This window comes from Mus musculus, chromosome 17 (assembly GCF_000001635.26).
Source record: "Mus musculus strain C57BL/6J chromosome 17, GRCm38.p6 C57BL/6J".
Classification (NCBI taxonomy): Eukaryota; Metazoa; Chordata; class Mammalia; order Rodentia; family Muridae; genus Mus; species Mus musculus.
Genome location: NC_000083.6, coordinates 65,781,629 through 65,801,395, shown reverse-complemented (window position 1 = coordinate 65,801,395; position 19,767 = coordinate 65,781,629). Strand labels below are relative to the sequence as shown.

At 45.8% G+C, this 19,767-nt stretch overlaps 1 protein-coding gene across 14 annotated transcripts in view; it reads right to left on the bottom strand.

Annotated features, from left to right (window-relative positions):
- The window catches only part of Ppp4r1 (protein phosphatase 4, regulatory subunit 1), a 59,384-nt gene extending 40,531 nt beyond the window's left edge, over positions 1-18,853 (bottom strand). For 4 of the 14 annotated variants that reach the window (NR_104465.1, NR_152099.1, NM_146081.2 and 1 more), the window contains exons 1-2: positions 17,947-18,041; positions 17,728-17,772 (exon numbers count right to left, since the gene is read on the bottom strand). Coding sequence is in view for 2 of the 14 variants with exons in the window: in NM_146081.2 (NP_666193.2) it covers positions 17,728-17,772; positions 17,947-17,953 (52 nt within the window). In the remaining 12 variants the exon portion in view is untranslated. The other 10 variants (XM_006524891.4, XM_006524892.4, XR_003952177.1 and 7 more) reach the window with 9 other exon arrangements.
- Between the last annotated feature and the right edge of the window lie 914 nt (positions 18,854-19,767).

Below are 19,767 nucleotides of genomic sequence, written 5' to 3'. Positions count from 1 at the left end.
CTCAGTGGTTAAGAGTTCAGGCTGCTCTTCCAGAGGTCCTGAGTTCAATTCCCAGCAACCATATGGTGGCTCACAACCATCTGTAATAGGCAGCGACATTGTACTCATATACATAAAAATAATCAGATCTTTAAAAAAAATTATATTTGAATATATAGTAAACCCTAGAAAAATCCAAATTTAATGAAAACTACTAATCCATAGGCTCAATGAATCCCATTAGCAAAAACCATAAAGAAAATATACTTATCTAAAATATAATGGGACAGCTTACAATAGTCAGAGTCTTTTAGACTAGAGAGGACTCATTTTACATAAAAACAGAATAAGAAGACAGGAAAGCAACAACCTTAAAATCCTGACAAAGATGGAGGTGGAGGGCTAAAAAACACGGCCCCATGTTTGAGAGCCCTCGCTGCTCTCCCAAAGCACTCAGGTCAACAACTAACTGCAGGTACAGAGAATCTGACACCCTCTCTAGTCTGCCAACACTGCATGCATGTGGTACACATACATACACGCACACTACACACTCATACACATAACTCTATTTTTAAAGAGAAAGAAAAGATCAACTCAACAGCCAGAAACCTGTCAACTAAGGTTTTCTCAAGCATGCAAATACTGATGGCAGCGTGCACACATTTCGTAGGAGACGTAATAAAAGGATGGGATCTTCGTGGAGGAACAAAGCTATCGGGAACTGGATAAGTAGACAAAGGTATTAGGTCTGAAATGCGAAGCAAAAATGTGTGGGGTGAAACCAGTAGTGCATACAGTGGGTACACAGACACACCTAACACATGGCACTCCCAGACAACACAGCACAAAGTACACACATCCACCTAACACACCAAGACAGCAACACAGGTACACTGCTGCATGAGACACACTAGTGAGGCCAGGGTCCCAGCCAGAATTAAAACACCAATGTATAAACCTGAAAACAACTGCTATATTTAAAAATCAAAGATGAATAAATAATAAAGCCCATAAATAGCCCAAAGGAAAGAAGGAAAAATATAAAAGCAGTGAGAGAGACACAGAACCCGCAGACAGAAGAGCCAGAGAGGAATTTAAACCCAACTATATTATAATTAGGAACCAGTTGTAAATGAGCTAAATATGTCTATTAAAAGACAGACTTCAAACTGGGTTTAAAAACCAACACTAAGCCATATAGAAATAATTACTTAGTGCAGAAAAATTTCACATCATTTCTACTCTATAATCATAAGGTACCTTATTCATCGTGAACTAAAGAACTGTAGAAGCCACTGGACACTTATTTGCCGTCAGTCTTCCCCTTCATACTGTCAGGCTGCTGAGCTGGCATGGTCTTGTCAGGCACCTTATGCAGGCTCTAGAATTCTATGACTATGACCAAACTGTTTCATCAGAGTCTCACATGGGTTCACAGATAAACATGATTCTGGTTCATAAAAGGTGGGAAAAGCAGGGAAGACTCTGGTAGCAGCTATTGTTAAACGTCACTGCGCTTAAGACCAGCATGGAGAATTATCTAAAATGCACATTCCTAGATCATATACTCAGATATTGATTATGCAAGTCTAGAATGAGGCCTATAGACATCTATTTTGATAAATATCCTTGTTAATTTAAATGTAGACATACATCAAACAGCCACATCTGAAAGGCACACCCTTAGAGGATTACAGAGCCATATCTGCTCCTATCTTTTATCATCCTTCTATCAGTCACGGGGGGCCACATGTCCATAAAAAGGGTGCTCCCTCCCCTCTGGCACAGACACTGATGGAAGGCTCACTTCTACATCTACTATTGTGGCCCCAGGAAGGGTGTCACTCTGGCCTGAGTTATCTTCCCTAGTCTATTTAAAGGTCCCCACCCCAACCCCACACTCAACTTTTCAAACAGGATCTCACTCTGTGCCCCAGCTGGCCTAACCCACAGTCCTCCTGCCTCAGCATTCTAAATACTGGAATTGTAAGCATGTTACCACACCTACTTTTTCATCCATTCTTGACTATAGATTTCATCTTAATGAAGACCATAAAGCTTTGACTACAGATGACTTAAAACTGACTTAAATCTTACCCTGCCCACACTGCAAATGCTCTTGCCACAGGTTATAATGAGAAACTCAGTCAAGGCTAGTCTGCTCTACAACATGGCAGAACTATACAGAGAAACCTTGTCTCAAAAAAAAAAAAAAAAAAAAAAACCAAACCCATAATACAAGCAGAGAACATATGATATATGTATGCATATATCTATGTCATATGTAATAGACACATACGAAAATGTCACTAAAATTGTTTAAAACCTATCACTGCTGCTGAAAAAAAAGTCTGTACATATGTGTGTATATATATACACACTCACACAGACACACACACCATATATACACAGTACTGGTATCTTTAAATAAAACAACATTGCAGGGCAGAGGTGGCACATGTCTTTAATCCCAGCACTTGGGAGGCAGAGGTAGGCAAATTTCTGAGTTCAAGGCCAGCCTGATCTACAGAGTAAGTTTCAGGACAGCCAGGGCTACACAGAGAAACCTTGTCTTAAAAAAAACAAAACAAACAAAAAAAAACAATAACAACCTCCCGCCCCAGCATCAAGGTGTTATGTAAATGCAAAGGTTAGGTTTACTACAAGGTTTTTACAGCTTATTGAAGTAGCACACTAAGTTTCTATCATAGCATGTACAGGGGCATGTGCCTGTGGGTATATATGCAGGTGTCACAGCACATGTGATACAAGTCAGTTCTCTCCTTCCACCACGTGGGTTCTGACTGGGACTCGGGGTGTCAGGAAGTGTCTTACCCAGAAGCCCTCTCTGACCGTTTTGTTTAAAGTGCTGGAAGTTCCAGGCCTCAATCCCAGGAGGCAAGCACTAAGCTATACTCAGCCTAGTACCTTACCTCTCAATTGAAGATAACACAAATTAAAGAAGAAAATTACAATTCTGGGAATAATCTTTGAAACATACAAAAAGGTATAACCAGAGAAAAACACAGGAATAAAAATGGATTTATCAGAAAATACTTAATATGAAAGGAACTTAGGAAAGGAGTAAGCAAAAAGTAATAAAACAAACAGAAAAATACCAGCCCTAAGTCCAACAAGCAACCATCACTCCACCTAAAAATGGACTATATTAGTTAAAGGAATAGATTACCAGGCAAGGGCAGCGCTGGGCTACTGTCTGTTAACCAGAGCCTCTTTCTTTCCTTTCTCTTTTTTGAGACCATCTCGCCATGTAAGCCAGCTGATCTCAAACTTAACTATGTACAGACTGCCCTGGGGGTCCCAGCACTTGGGAGGCTGAGGCAGGAGGGTTATGAGGTTGAGGCCGAGGCAGGAGGGTTATGAGGTTGAGGCCAACCGGGGCTAAATGTGTTCTAACCATAGAGTGGAATCTCGATGGGAACCTAGCCATTCCTAGTTCTAAGCCCACTGAAAACTGCTGCCCACTGTAAGTTAAATTAAGCACATACATCCTTCTAATCCTGGATCATGAAGAGACTTTCTGTTCACAATGGAACACTTCTCTGTATAAAAACACAAAGTTACAAACAGCACCCACCCCCTGCTGACTCCCACCTCCCTACACACAAAAGAAATACAAAGTAGTTGAAAACAACCTAATCTTCAGCTTTTTAAGAAAAGTAGTCTCTAAAATATAAAAGTTAAAAACTGAGAAAGAAGTGGGAAATCTAAACCAGGCCTAGGCTCATCTCTCGTGCTCTGCTACGTATAAGCTACCTAGCTCGACTAGACCAATTGTTTAATTAGAGTAGTGTTTATCATTTACAGAGTGGCCCAACTGTGTCTTGTACTTACAATGATCCTCCCTGATTGGGAATACAGGTGTGCAACACCACACTGAGCTGCCAAGACTGTCAGGCACCAACAATGACATTCCTTGGCTATAAAGTGTCTGACAGAGCCCATCAACAGACTTCCCCACTCCACAACTCTGCTTTTGGAACTGTTTCTAGAGATTGAATTTTCAATGTTCCTTCTGTGTTAAGTTTCCATTTATCCTATGAAACCAGCAAGTAGAATAGGACCTACACTATATAGTGGCAGGGAGGGACCAACTGATTTTTAAAAACAGGCATAAAGGTATACCTGAGGTACACAGCTAAAAATGCACATGTGCACATGGGCACCCACAAACTCTTCTAGAAGGCTTGATACGGAAATGAAGCCCTTTCTTGGTGGAAGATGTGATTGGAGCCTGAGAAACAGAATAGAGAAGTCCTTCTTAGCAAAAAATCCAAAAGATGATGCTCATTTTAAACACAGACAGTGTGAGGCGGAGGAGGTAGGTGGGGCTCCGAGCTGAAGGCCAGCCTGGTCTATCTAGTGAGTTCCAGGATACTATGTAAAGACCCAGACAGCCAACACCAAGCTAGCCCAAACCTGCCTCAGTGCAAAAGCCTGAGATGTCAAATCTGCAGCTATTGTCAGCACAGAAGTGAGAGGTGCCCATTCTCAGTTGTGTAAAGAAACTGACACAGAAGAAATACACTCAGCAAAAAAAATAAAATAAAATAAAATCACACACAGGGAGGCGATTCGTTTTAATATTATTGCACTGTGTGTAAATACTTTCCTAGTTGATCTGGTGGGTGTGCTCAAATCATTAATTTGAATCTGGAATGAGTTCATATTACCCACTCTCATGGATCACTTAAAGGCATCCTGTCCTCTAAATAAATGGTCCTTCTCAAAAAAGGAAGAAATCCACTCAGCAAGCAATTTTACACAGTTTCTTCTTCCTTTGTGATCACTTTCCGTTCTTACCACAGAATTTTGTCCCAATATGCTTTTATGCTTACAATTTTGTTTCTTGAGCCTGGCGTGGTAGCGCACGCCTTTAATCCCAGGCAGGCGAATTTCTGAGCTCGAGGCCAGCCTGGTCTACAAAGTGAGTTCCAGGACAGCCAGAGCTATACAGAGAAACCCTGTCTCAAAAAATCAAAACCAAACCAAAACAACAACAAAAAAAAAGATTTTGTTTCTTGGTAACAAAGAGAAGCCTAAAATGTGAAGTTCTGGGCTGAAGAGAAGACTAGGGCTCAGCTGCTTGCCACGCTGAGATTCCCGAGCACGCGCACAAAGCCAGTGCAGTCACTGTCATCTGTCACCACGGTGCTGAGCGGGGCGGCTGCTAGCCAGCCAGTCAACAGTGAGACCCAGGTTTAGTGGGAAATCTCACCTCAGAAAATCTCCACACACTTGCATACATGCACAAACATGCATAGAATACCAACACACAGACAGACACACACACACAATTTGTATTTTCTTTAATCATGCAACTTAAAATATTTTAGTTTTCATTATTGCTCTTTATTAATGTTGATCATCAAGCCGGGCGTGGTGGCGCACGCCTTTAATCCCAGCACTCGGGAGGCAGAGGCAGGCGAATTTCTGAGTTCGAGGCCAGCCTGGTCTACAGAGTGAGTTCCAGGACAGCCAGGGCTACACCGAGAAACCCTGTCTCGAAAAACCAAAAAAAAAAAAAAAATGTTGACCATTACAATCAGTAAATAATTTTCTATTGAAAAGCCAATGGAAATCTTAAAAAACAAAACAAAACAAAAAAGCAAGGGGCTGGAGAGACGGTTCAGTGGTTAAGAGCACTGACTGCTCTTCCAGAGGACCTGAGTTCAATTCCCAGAAACCACATGGTAGCTCACAACCATCCGTAATGGGACCTGATGCCCTCTTTTGGTATCTGAAGACAGCCACAGTGTACTCACATACATACATAAAAACAAAAACAAACAAACCCTAAGAAAAGGCAACGATTTTTGTCAACATGACACAAACTGAGTCAACGGAGAAGAAGCAACTCTATTCAAAATGCATTCGTTTCCCGGACAGGGCTGACTGTATGATTAGGTGTGGAACACTTTATTAGCAATTGTTTACATTTGAAGACCAGAAAAAGCAGTAGTAAGAATGCAGACCCTGAGCCTGAGAAACGGAGAAGCAGTAAAGAACACGTTTTCTCTCCTAGAGGCCCAAACTCAGTTCCCAGCACCATCTTCAAGTGAAGGGCAGCCGCCGTTAACTCCAGTCAGGTGATGTACTGCTCAGGGGTCTCTAGAGTCACACAACGTATGGAATGTCTACATATTAAGGGAAATTACTGTGATGACTTACAGTCCACAGTCCAACTAACCCAGCAAGTCAGCTGTGAATGGGAAGCAAAAATCTAGCCATTTCTCAGTCCCAAGAGGCTGGGTCTTTCCGCTGGTCTTCTGTGGAAGTGGGTTCCAGCAGGTGTGCTGGCAAGTGCAAGCAGATGAAGAAGAGCGAACTCCCTTCTCCAGTGTCCTTATGTAGGCCTCCAGAGAAGGTATGTATGGCCCAGACTGAAGCTGTGTACCACCACACCTCCACCTGACCTAAGCTTATCTTTACTTAGAATTTACTCTGTCTCAGGCTGGCCTTGAACTTGTGAGATCTGCTTGCCTGTCTCCTGGGATTTAAGGCATGGGCCTTGCCTGGACCTAAACTTTTCATGGCCACTATACCTCAAGATCAAGTGTCCTCCATTTCTGGATTGTAGTTCACTCCAGATGTAGTCAACTTGACAACCAGGAATAGCCATCACAGGCACAATGCCTTTTCTGGTCTAGATGAAGGGGAGGAGTGTTGTGGATGCTGTCCTCCAGACATGACGCGGCCATTTCACTCAAACTCACAGCAGGTGCGACTACATCCACACAGGCCTGGGCCTGTCAGAGTTCTGTTATGGAGGGAAGGAGCTTACAAGGCCCCACCCTTCCCTAAGGATTTTAGAGGTAGTTAACAGTCGCTAGGGTAGGAAAGTCGATCTCAAGAGAGCGTCAGCCCATCTAAGAAAGCACTGCAGTTAAAGGTCACAGGGGTGGGATGCGTGGGGGAGGGGATGGGATGCGTGGGGAGGGGATGGGATGCGTGGGGAGGGGTGGGATGCGTGGGGAGGGGGTGGGATGCGTGGGGAGGGGTGGGATGCGTGGGGAGGGGCAGGCTTCTTTTACAGAGCTGAGGCCATGGTGTGGGCTCCAGAGTCCTGCAAATAACTGTGCCCTTGCTCATATAAGCAACCCTGAATTCAATTCGCTATTGCCCCAAAAGGCATAGAGGAGGAGGAGGAGGACTAGTTACAAAGAGAAAGGTGAGTGGGAGAGGGGTGACAGGGAACCAGGCAACAACTTTTAAATTCTTAGCCCTTCCATTGGTACACAGCCATTGTCTAATATCCAATAACTGGATCACAGCCTAATAAGTCACACTCTATAAATTTCACACACACACACCACACACACACCACACATATATGCATATATATTCTCTCAGTTCTATTCTTCTAGAGAACTCTAATACGTATGAAAATTTTTTTAAAGATTTATTTATTGATTTTATGTAAGTACACTGTAGCTGTCCTCAGATACTCCAGAAGAGGGCATCAGATTTCGTTATGGATGGTTGTGAGCCAACATGTGGTTGCTGGGATTTGAACTCGGGACCTTCGGAAGAACAGTCGGCGCTCTTAACCACTGAGCCATCTCGCCAGCCCACGTATGAAATTATTATAAAAATAAATGGACTTCAACATATTTTAGCAAACACACCATAACGGAACATGGGGCCAAGGCCCTGCAGAGCAGATTGCCAGATGGTTCCATGACTAGGACACCGGAGTGGATGCAGGACACAGTCAGTCTACCCTATACTGCAGGGTGAAGTCAGCCCCGGGACAGGACAGTGCCACTGCCACCATCATTCCTTCGCTCATTCCAAGAGGAAACCCACATCTTCACAGTATGAAATCTGGCAGGCATTACTTCACCACCAGAAGAAACAGAGGCTGCCCTTAGGGCAACAGTGCTGAGACACAAGATTACCACACCACTGACTTGCCAAAAAAAAAGCAAAAATTAACTAGAAAGAAGTCAAAAAAACAACCAACCAGCGTACCCTTCTAAACCTCAGTGTCTCTGGGCAGAGCCTGTGATCAGCACTCTAGAACCAAAGGCTGCAAGATTCCAAGTCTGAGGTCTACTGGGCTACTTAAGCTCTAGCCAGCTTACATTATATAGAAACCTTGTCTAAAATGAACCAGGTAAACTACACTGAGAAATAAAGTATATATATATGTAGCATCACAGGAGGGAAATGGGGAAAACACAAAGACATGACATGTACACTGTGTGAATTTCAATTAGTCACAACAGTTCCATGGAGGATGGGCAGTACTGGACCTGAAGCCATTTCAGTATGCACTACACATACACAACATAATTCTACAGATGCAAAATTTTTCAGAGTGAAGTGACTATATCTAGTAAAGAATACCTTTGCTCTTAGGACACAAGGACTAAATGTAACAGTTTATCCTCAAACGGCTCACTGTGGAAATTAAGATTAGAACATATACTGTATGTTGTCTATATCTGTATAATTATGTAGAAGGCAGAGCCAATTGGAAGAATATTAGCAATGGAGTTTCATGTCAGAAACTCACTGTATTTCTGCTACTTTTTGTGTGAGAGTGAAGACTTAAAACTACTAAGTTTAATTTTAAACTAAATCATATGAAACAAATAAGGATTTTGGCCTTCTTTAGATTGCTCAGAAAAGTAAAGGTCTATCTCGGCAGATTTATCCAAGATATCACAGGCCGTCTATGTGTTGGGTCTCAACTATGGGTAAAAATAAAAAAGTGTTTTACAGCCAGCAAGCCAAAACAGTTCTAGCTCAACTTGTATAAATAAAATGTTACAGGAAAACATGTATGTTAATACGTATTTGTCAGGGCAGATCTGGGCAGGAACAAAAGCAGCCACAGGCTAAGGAAACCTACTGCTTATACCATCTGATCCATTTTACAACTTTCCAGTGACAACCTAGTGATGGAGCAAAAACATAACTAAGCCACTTTTGGGGGGAAGAATATTAATTTTATCTATATTTGAGATATTCTACTATGTAGCTCTCGCTGTTGTAAAACTCATTATGTAGACCAGACAGGCCTCAAAATCGAGAGATCCATTTGCCTCTATGTAGGGATTAAATGTGTGCACCAGGCGCGCGCGCGCGCGTGTGTGTGTGTGTGTGTGTGTGTGTGTACTGCATGCACTGGGAATGGAACCAGAACACTTGCAAATGCTAGGCAAGTGTTCTACCACTGACTAGCCCAATAGTATAAAGAGGCAAATATGAAAAGCACATGACTTAATCCTTACACACCAGCAACAGAGAAGCCAAGTTTGAATGTGTGCTCTGCAACAGTATGCAAGGCATTACTAGAACACACTAAAGTCACTGAAGCGCCAAGCCATTGAGGGTTTGAGTAACTGACACACTGGCCTATAGAATGGCTTTGTAACTGACACACTGCCCCGTGGAATGGACACAATGACTTCCTAACTGACATGTTGTACTGTGGAATGGCTTTATGAGTAATTGACCTAATGTCCCTGTGGCACAGCACACAGGTGACTCCTGTAATTCTGGGATTTAAAAAAAAAAAAAAACTTTTTCTACATTCTTCATTGATTTTTGTATGTACATGATTCTCTCCTGGAGACTAACTCAGGTCGCTGGGCTTACCGGCCTTTACCACTGATGTATCTCACCGTAAAGCCTGGGTCCAGCACTTACTTGCTGTTGTATACCCTAGAGTGGCCTCTAACTCCTTATCTTCCAGCCCTAGCCTGTGACTCCATGGACCTTCCATGTCCACAGATTTGTCATCCTTGTATATAACTAAATGTAGGGAGAGGAGCTTGCTTCTATACTGAACACATACACACTTTTTGGTTATGATTCCCTAAATAACACAACTACTATCTGTATTAGATAATATAAGACATATAGAGATCACTCAGTAATGCATAAGCTATAAGCAAAGATGCCATTTGGTAAAGGGACTCCCTCATATGCCAAACAAGCAGTATTTGGTACTGGGGTTATGGACCCAATCCCCTAGGGATACTGGAAACTGTATGTTAGAAAGTGAGTCACCAAGGCCACACTTTCTAACTGCTGCTGGGCAGAGAAGCGTAGCTGCCAAGTGGGACTCACAGAGAATGGGTCTCCCATTGCTTTCTCGCAGTGAGAAGACATCCTCCCCCACTGTCTTATTAACCTAATTACTTTGGTTACTAATCATTTTTTCCATGGGTAGTTTAAATAAAAAAATGTGAACAAACCCAGGTCCAAATTACCATCAATTCTCAAAAAGTCAAGTGTTAAACAAATGAGTTATTTCTACCAAGACAAATGACATATTTACATGTAAAAATGGTTGTACTGGCTGGTTTTATGTGTAAACTTGACACAGGCTGGGGTTATCACAGAGAAAGGAGCTTCAGTTGGGGAAAGGCCTCCATGAGATCCAACTGTAAGGCATTTTCTCAATTAGTGATCAAGGGGGAAAGGCCCCTTGTGGGTGGGACCATCTCTGGGCTGGCAGTCTTGGGTTCTATAAAAGAGCAGGCTGAGCAAGCCAGGGGAGACAAGACAGTAAGCAGCATCCCTCCATGGCCTCTGCATCAGCTCCTGCTTCCTGACCTGTTTGAGTTCCAGTCCTGACTTCCTTTGGTGATCAACAGCAGTATGGAAGTGTAAGCTGAATAAACCCTTTCCTCCCCAACTTGCTTCTTGGTCATGATGTTTTGTCCAGGAATAGAAACCCTGACTAAGACAAGATTTGGCTGTGACTATAAAGGTGTAGCTCAGCAGTAACATTTGTAATGGCTGACTTGCCCAGGCCCTGCCTTCCTCCTCTCCCTTCCCTCAGAAGTACACACAGCAGAGGGTGAGTGAGACCTACAGCTGGGTGAAGGGAACACGAGAGTTCATCTGCTTTTGTGTAAGTTTACATTTTCACCCTGAAATAGCGGTTTTTTAAAATAATCAACAAAAGCCGGGTGTGGTGGCGCACACCTTTAATCGCAGCACTCGGGAAGCAGAGGCAGGCGGATTTCTGCGTTCGAGACCAGCCTGGTCTACAGAGTGAGTTCCAGGACAGCCAGGGCGATACAGAGAAACCCTGTCTCGAAAAACCAAAAACAACAACAACAAAAAAACAAAAAAACAACAAATCATAGTGAAAATCTTATCATGTGACAAAAATCTAAAACTTATTTCTAGTTTCCAAAAAACTCAATAAACTTCAGAAAATTTCACCTGATACAGGGCATCTGTGAGAAAATGATAAACACCAAAATTCACAATGTTTCCTCTTCCAAATATGCTGAGAGGGCAACGACAAGACAGAACACAGCTACAACCCATGTCTGAAAAAGGACTTATATCCATACATTATATATCTACCTATATCCGTACATTATACATCTACAACATATAATGAAGGGATCCGCAGAGCTCAAGAAGAAAACCCAACAAAAAGGTGGGCAAGACAACAGGCAAAGCCGGCTTACAAACTGCTAAGAAAAGCCCAGGAACTTGACGGAAACTGTCAAGAGTAAGAGGTGGGGCCTAAGAGCTTAAGAAGCCCTAATGTGTGTCTTCCTACACAAGGGATACTTAAAGAGCCTGTGTGGTAACTGCTGAATGCCAACCTGCTCAGAGCTCCAGGGAGCGAAGAAGCTATGACACCTCTGAGCCAAGAAGGATTGGATGGGTTTGGAGGGCGCCTGAGGTGACCACTGGAAGCCTGTCACCCTTCCTGTCTCACTTTCCACCAAGCTTTCAGACCGAGGCCAAGCTCCCAAAGATGGATCCCCGACCCTTGTACCCTAGATGTTAAGTTAGATTTAGTCTCAGACACAAGACAAAAGCAAAGCAAAGCCCAACTCAACTTTAGGGACATCTAACTCAAATAGCTGATGGCAAAAAAGGCTTACCAAAGAAGGATAAAATAGTTTTACTTTAAAATATGAGAGAATATTAAGATACAACAGTTCAATAAGCAAATATAAATTTTTTCGTTTTGAATAGACAAGCAAAGTGAGCCCATGTGGATTTCCGTGCACCACATGTGTATTACAGAGCTCATGGAGGCTGAGGTTGGAGTCCCTGGAACTGGAGTTACAGCCAAGTGGCTGGGAGCCATGACATGGGTGCTGGGAACTAAACCCAGGCCTTTGCAACAGCAGTGAACACTCTTAACTGCTCCCCCACCTCGCCAGCTCCTACCAAAACTAGCCAAGGTGCTCTTTCAAGTCCAGCTCACTGAACAGCACAGATCCTCCTTTCCAGAGAGGCCCCTCCCACAGACTCCCTGACCGCTACTAGACAGAGCCCCATGCAGCTGCCAAGCCTTCCCTCTGGGGACCCTTGGGAGGGTTGGTTTCAAAAGCAATCAGAAATGCTCCCGGGAGATGGTGTCTCTGGCCTCTACAGACACTTGCACTCATAAGCACATGCACGCGCGCACACACACACACACACACACACACACACAACTTACCAATAAAAAGATAAAAAAAAAAAAAAAAAGACAGCCAAGGAAATACAGCCCTTCTAGACCAGCATCTCTGTCCTCTGCTTTAACAGTCCCCACAAGCCCCAAAGTCATGTGGATAGACTCTAAACCCTCAGGAATGGACACTGAGAAACGGTACACAGCACACCCAGCTTCAAAGCTCAGCATCGAGCTTTGTCATGGTTAACACAGGAGTAAGCAAACACTGAGCCAGATCCCCCAGCTCCAAAGCACGCTATGTAAACAAATCCAAGGTGTCATCTAGATTAACTTTCAAAAGAGTTTCAGGCCGAGTCGTACTACAAATTGTCTATACAGCTATTATGCTGTAAACTAGGCGATGAACTAGAGAACCTCTAAATCACACATTTTATTTATTGGAATTTATGTGTCTAGGTGTTCTGTACCAGCACGCCAGGTGGCCATGACGGTCTGAAGGTGGTTTTGGATTCCCTGCAACTGGATTTACAGCCAAGTGAGTCACCAAGTGGGTGCTGAGAATTGAGCCTGGGTCCTCTGAAAGAGCAGGATGCTCTTTAACTTCTGAGCCACCTCTCCAGCCCAAATACAATACACACACACACACGTGTGTGTCTGTGTGTGTATTAAAAAAGAAAAAAAGGCCTAGTTCAAGTTCCATCCGCACTTGGGGAGTTCTGTGGCTAGGGTGGGCGTCATCAGAACCAGATGACCACACAGCATGGTGGAAGAATGTCTGTCTCTGAGCTACTGGAAACTACCAAGTAGCACCAGTCTTTGATTAAGATCCGAAGTGTGTTACTTTACTGGCTTACGTTTTACCCAAGCACCCACAGGGAAGCTCTGTATCTCTCAGTGGGCCCTAGCTTATCCATCCCAGAAACTCAGCAACACCCAACTATAGCTTTGGAAAACTGACAGTGAAATGCTGAAGCGCTTCTCTAAAAGTCTGTACTAACTCCACTCATTAATCACGATAATCAAAATTACAAAGGGTTTTTCTCTGAAATCTGCTGAGACAGCTACTCAAACGGAGTCGCTTGTTTGTCTTCACTTGAATATTTACACAATATAGTACTGAAAACTTTCAAACATAAAATATTTTACTACTCTCCTGAGGTTAATTTTAATATTTTCAAATAACTATATTTACCTTTGTGGTCTTTTCATAAATGATGCAATACATACATCTTTCAGTTATTAAGACTGACGGAGTTTTTTTCTCCAAAGGTATCAGCCAAACCCGTCTTTGGTCAGTTCTTTCTACCACTCTACAAATTCTAGACAGACTTTGGGACTTGAAACAAATTATAAGACCTTGTGATACCCTTGGTGAAGATCTGGTTCCCACTATGTCCTCTCTCTGTCTCCCTGGGCACTGAGGAGTTACCCTCCCTTCCAACACAGCCTACGCCACTTATCTAGAAAAGACAACCAAGATTCTACGGCCTGACAGCAAAATCATGTTCTCCCTATCATGAGGGGACCCAGCTGGTACAGGGAGGACTCTGGGCAAACTCTGGCTGCCCTCCATAAAAGAGAAAGTCACCCTCACAAGCTGGTCAGTTCACTAGGAAGGGCAGCCGGAGTTGTGTGTTTCACAGTCCCCAGGCCCTCTACTGCCCTCATCTCTAGGACGTCTCTTAACCTGTGGATCACTATCCCTTTGGGATTGAACAACCAACCCTTTAACAGGGATCACCTAAGACCACCAGGAAACAAAGATATTTATTTGTATTACAATTCATAACGGTAGCAAAATTGCAGTTATGAAGTAGCAACAAAACTTGTTATGGTTGGGGGCTGTAATAGGGGCGGCAGCCTCAGGGAGGCTGTGAGAACCACTGCTCCAGGGTGTGAACAGCAGTGAGAACAGCAGTGAGAACCACTGCTCCAGGGTGTGAACAGCCTTTGTACCTCGTTACCAACCCTCATGCGCTCCATGTGTGCACTAGAGTTAGGGTCTCTCCTCATTCTTTCTCCTTTCACCAGAGACCAACGGAGTCAACAAAACTCCGTATTTTGAACACTGTGAGTAAAGGTATTTACCTGTTAAACTTCAGCAACTGAAAAAAAACAGCAATTAGTCTAAGAATGTCTTCAACCAAATTATAAATAGCTAATCAATTATTTGTGCCGTCAAATGTTTTAACCTAAACTGAACAGAGAACTAAGCCTTAAAGTTAAACTGCAAGCATTCAGCAACCTTTTTAAGTACAGACTCCATACTGTCAATGCCATACACCCTTCTCTGCTTCTTGAAGCCATGTTTGCTCACGACTCATAGCAGTCCTGTCACACATACCAGTTCGTGTTAGGGCATGAATGATGACATAAAGTAGGGGTTTTTACACCTGTCTCAATGACAAGACAGAGGCATAACAGTGATAAGTGAACTATCCTAGTGGATCCAAAGTGCCCATTACCAAGACTGCAACAGGCAGCTGACACCTTTCCTGACAGCACTCTTGAGAGCTGCCTATAAACCACTAGAGGGCTCAAGAGGTGACCCGTTCTCCTTCGGACCCAGCCTACCCCAGCTTACTGTGAAATACTTCCTTCCAGACTGTGTTCCCCAACAGCCAAGCAGAGACTGCACTACACCTTCTTCCGGGGTGCACGGTCCCTGACTCAAAGGAACAAATATTCAGATGTTTCTTCTACAGCCACGCCACACCCACTCCAGTGAAGTCTGCGTTTCAAGTCCAAAAGCTTGGCCGCATTCCTGAGGCAAAAAGGTTCATGGAAACTGGTCTCCTGGAAGAGTCTCTGGTGTCCCATAACCAGATTTGTCCCTGTGATAGTGTGGAGCGTCTTGCATGCTTTCTTGCAGTATTTTACTGGATAACAGCTAAAAAAATCTCAGGGCTAGTTCAAAATAGTTAACTTAAAATCCTCATTACAGCCAGGTGTAGCAGAGTACATAACATATTAGAAGATAGTTGGTGAACTCCTCTGACAAATGGAGATTCCCTACAGACACAAGAGCAGCCAAGTCACTCCCATATGCATAGGTATTTACAATGGCCTAGGGAGGAGGAGGGTTGTGGTTTAAGGAGGAACTACAGTATTGCATTATTCATGAAAAGGCCAGCAAGAGCAGAACCCCCTGGCACAAGCTCTCACAAGGCTCAGAGGAATAGCATAAACTGTGACTAGGGTGTGAAATCCTCACCTGGCTCCTTAAGGGCTGACTTTAGAAAGGCCTGCCTTTTAACTCAGTTGTAAACACTGCCTGGTTCCTGTCAATCTTTATGTATGCATTTCTCTGTTTTGTGTCAGATAACTTCAATGTACCTTGGCTCATGTGTCACCTAACTTCTTTTTTTTCTTCTGTAATATAAGTCTGATGCTCGCTTTGAGAAATTACATTCAGATACAGCACTCTCTCTGTGTCAGTGTCTGTCATTTTTCTCCAACTCCTTGCCCACCTGAGTACCAAGATCCTGATTCCCCCCAGACAGACTGAGACCAGTCCGAGGCACAGCCAGACACAAAGACGTACACTTTATAAGAACAAGAGGCTCCGGCCTCAAAATTACCATCTGGGCAACATCTCCAATCCTAACCTTGGGAGAGATCTAAAATCAATAGGTGCTTTGATTATACATACTAAGCCAATTGAAGTGAGCTAAGGGAGAAAAAGCTATATGCAGAAGCTGTGCTTTACCGTGCTACTGCTCCCTAAAGACAACGACTTAAGGAGAGCACCCGTGTCCGTCCCCGAGCAGATTTAGCAACAGGTAGGTCTGCTAGGACTGCTTGCTTTAAAAATACTCTTTAGAGAAGCCTTCTGTGCTGGTTTGTGTTATATCAAGTTAACAAGGGTCGAGTCACCTGAGGAGGAAACCTCTTTATCTTGCCCTAGGCAATCCGGGGGGGGGGGCATTTTCTTAGGGACCCTTGTTGGGAGGACCTAGCCTGTTGTTGGTAGTGCCATCTCTGGATCCTGGGTGCTTTTGAGAGAGCAGGCTGAGTGAGCCAGGAGGAACAAACAACTAAGCAGCGCCCTCCATGGCCTCTGCATCAGCTTCCAGTTCCAGATTCCGGCCCTCATGATGAAGATGATGAACTGCAATAAGGAAGAATACGAGCCACAAACCTCTTCTCAAGTTGCCTTTGGCCATGTTGTTACATCATATCAACAGAAGTGCTGACTAAGGCACTTTCTCAAGGCAACACCTCCCATTGCTCAGAACAGGAATTTAAGTGGAGTAAAGAAAATCCTATCAGACAATGCTACTGACTATCTGCATAGCATTTGTAAGAGCAATTTTCGCGAAGGCATCTCTGGATTACCGGAACAGGTATGAAATCACACTCCCCAGTCCAGGCAGGCTCTCTCCCCTCACCAGACAGCTCTTGTATCACAGCAACCAGCTCAACTCTGCATATTTCTTGGTTTCAGATCTCCCATGAACTACACTTAATAACATTTTGTGCACACTTTATTCCTAAAATGCATTTTCCACCAGTCACTCTATCTGCAAACATTAACACGAGTAGAAAGCATTTCTACTTAAGTGTAATTCACAACTTCTTCCCATATAAAGTTAGCTAAGTCATAGTCTTTTCTGTCTCCAACCACCATTATTTTCTGAAGCTTAGAAAAACACAAAACACACTCAAAATGAAAGATATCTTTCTAAATAACTCATTTCCTTCACCACATGGAAACAATGTCCACAAGCTGACTGGGTTTTGTTTTTTGTTTTTTAATGTACAAAAAGAGTCAACTCTTTAAAAACTTTAATATCTCAACGGAAACCTGCAATTTTAGCATTTAAGTACCAGAATGAGCTTTGAACACTCCCAATTTTAAAAAGCTGCTCTCTGAACCTAGTCACTGCATCCTGCCAAGGTCACACCTACTAACCTCCCCGAAAATCGGAAATCAAATGTGTGAGTGAGTGGTGGTGGTGGGGACCCGAAACGGCTCAGAGGTCAAGTACAACACAGGTATGTAACCAGCACACACTAGGGCGAGGGAACCCCCGAGGGCGGGCCGAGCACCGCACGCCGCACAGCCCCCCGAGCCTTGCGGAAACACCTCCCGGCACCCGCCGCCTCCTTCATCGGGGCGAGGGTGCGGAAGACACTCAGGAAAAACACACCCATGTCCCCTCTCCGGCCTCCGCCCCACGGGCTTCTGCTTCCCCAACAGCCGCCCCGCGGCCCGAGCCTGCGGGCGGCGGCCGAGGTCCGACCACGCGGGTGCTCCCCAGCGCGGCGGGGTCCCGAGTCCGCCCGCTCGCCCGCCGCCCTCCGGGGCTGCCAGGCCACCCGCCACTCACGTCCGTCCGCGTCCTCCGGCAGGTCCTCCTGGAGCAGGGAGAGGTCTGCGCCGGGGGAGAGAAGAAAGGCCGGGTCAGCGTCCCGGGCCGGCGCCGCGCCCCAGCCGCCCGCCGCCCGCCCGGCGGCGCCTCCCCGCGCCGGCCTCTCCCGGGCACTGCCGAGCGCGGGGAGCCGCCGCCGTCGCCGCCGCCGCCGCCCGGGGAACTGGGGCCACGTACCCGCCATCTTGTGCTCGCCCCCGCCTCCTCGTCTCCCGGGATCCCGCTCCGCGAGCCGCTCAAGTAGAGAGCCGGTGGGCGCGCGCGGGCCGGCGGGGGCGCGCGCGGGGCGGGCCGAGGCCCGGGCCTGCGGCGGCGGCTCCCGTACGCCCGCCCGCCCGCGCGCCGCCCGCCGCCCGCTGCCCGCCGCCCGCCTCCCGCGCCCGGCCGGCCCGGCCCCGAGGCGCGCTCCCACCCGTGGCTAGAGGCGCCCTGGCGCCGAGCGTGCGGAGCGCGGCACGAGCTGCCCGCCGGGGGACCTGCGGCGTGTGCCCGAGCCGGGCGGGCGGGGTCCCCGCGGCCCGCAGCTCTGTTGGGTCACCGGCCTCGCCCACCGCTGGCCGCCGCCCGCTCCGCCGCGCGCCGCTCGTCGCCCGCGCCCCTCCCAGACCTGCTCGTGCGTCGCCGGCGGTCCGCGGCCGAGCCTCCCGCCTCCGAGTGGAGGAAGCGCCGCCTCCGCCCGCGCGCCCAGGCCTCGCGAGTGACTGAACAAAGCCCAGGCCCCGGGCCGGACGACGGTTTGAATGACAAAAGTTCCGCCGGCCCAGCCGGCCTGCCTTCCCGTGCGGCGCGGCACGTTAAAGCCCCGGCACCGGCTTCCGAGCCCGCGCGCTCCCCTGGCGCCCGCCCGAGCTGACCCTGAGCGGCCCGGGCGCGCGGGCCAGGCCGAGTCCAGTCACTCCGCGGTTCTTAGCCTTGTGACCGCAGGGAGGATCGCCGAGGATACCTGCCCCCTCCGCCTCTCCGGGGAATGGCAGACTGTCAGGAATCCAGCACCGTGCTTGCTACCTCGGGAGTCCGGTCGCCGGGTGCCTGGGATTGGCAGCGCTTTTCTCGAGTGAACTATCACACATCTTACTGGTCCCTTTGTTTGAAGAGAGTTAAACGGTTCTTGTAGGTTCCCCAGGCAAAGTAGGGCAAAATCCAGATTTTTCTGACTCCAGTTCGCCGTCCCATTTCTGTGAGTCTTAGGTCTAAATCCAACATCAGTGAGGTCTCCAGAATGGTCGCCCGTAAAATGAGTCTCATACATGATGCCCGTTTTTGAGTCTGATATGAAAAAAGGAGGATTTTAAAGGTTCAGCTTGTTCCTTTCTGCACCATAGTCCTAATTCAAGGCAACATATTGGCATTTTAAAACACGGGGAATCAGAACAAGTTGTAGGTGGTCTTTGGCTACTTTGTGTGTTCTTTCTTCCACCCCTCTTCTTTCACCCTTTCAACTCCCTAATACTAAAAAAGGGTAGGGGTGGAAGGGGCCATCATTATATATTGGACTACTTCCTGCTGATGAGGGTTGATGAGCTTCTTGGAGCAAGCTTGATCTTCGTAGTCAGGTATATCTAATTTCTTCTTCCTGTTTCTTTACTCACAACTACTTAACAAACAGCAACCAATCTCTCCCGCCCTAGTATTTACATACCCTCTGGAAAGTCTCCGGAATCCCAAATGGCAGAAACTATTTGTAGCTGGCAAATTCACACCCCTGCTAGAGCATGAGGCAACTCACTGTCAGCTTCTGTGGACAATATGAAGCAGCCCCATATCTCACACCTGGGATTAGAACAAAAACAAATTCCCATAAAAATTTTCTGTGTTTTTCAACAAAACCAAATTCTCACTACACTCAGTCATCAGATCCTCTTAAGCACAAGTAATCGCATCTGCTCAGGGAAATGAGTTAGCCACCGTTTCCCCAACATCTCTCCCTGTTGCATATTACTTAACATAAAACACAGATTGTATAATATAAATTGAAATTCTAAGAGATTAAAACAATCA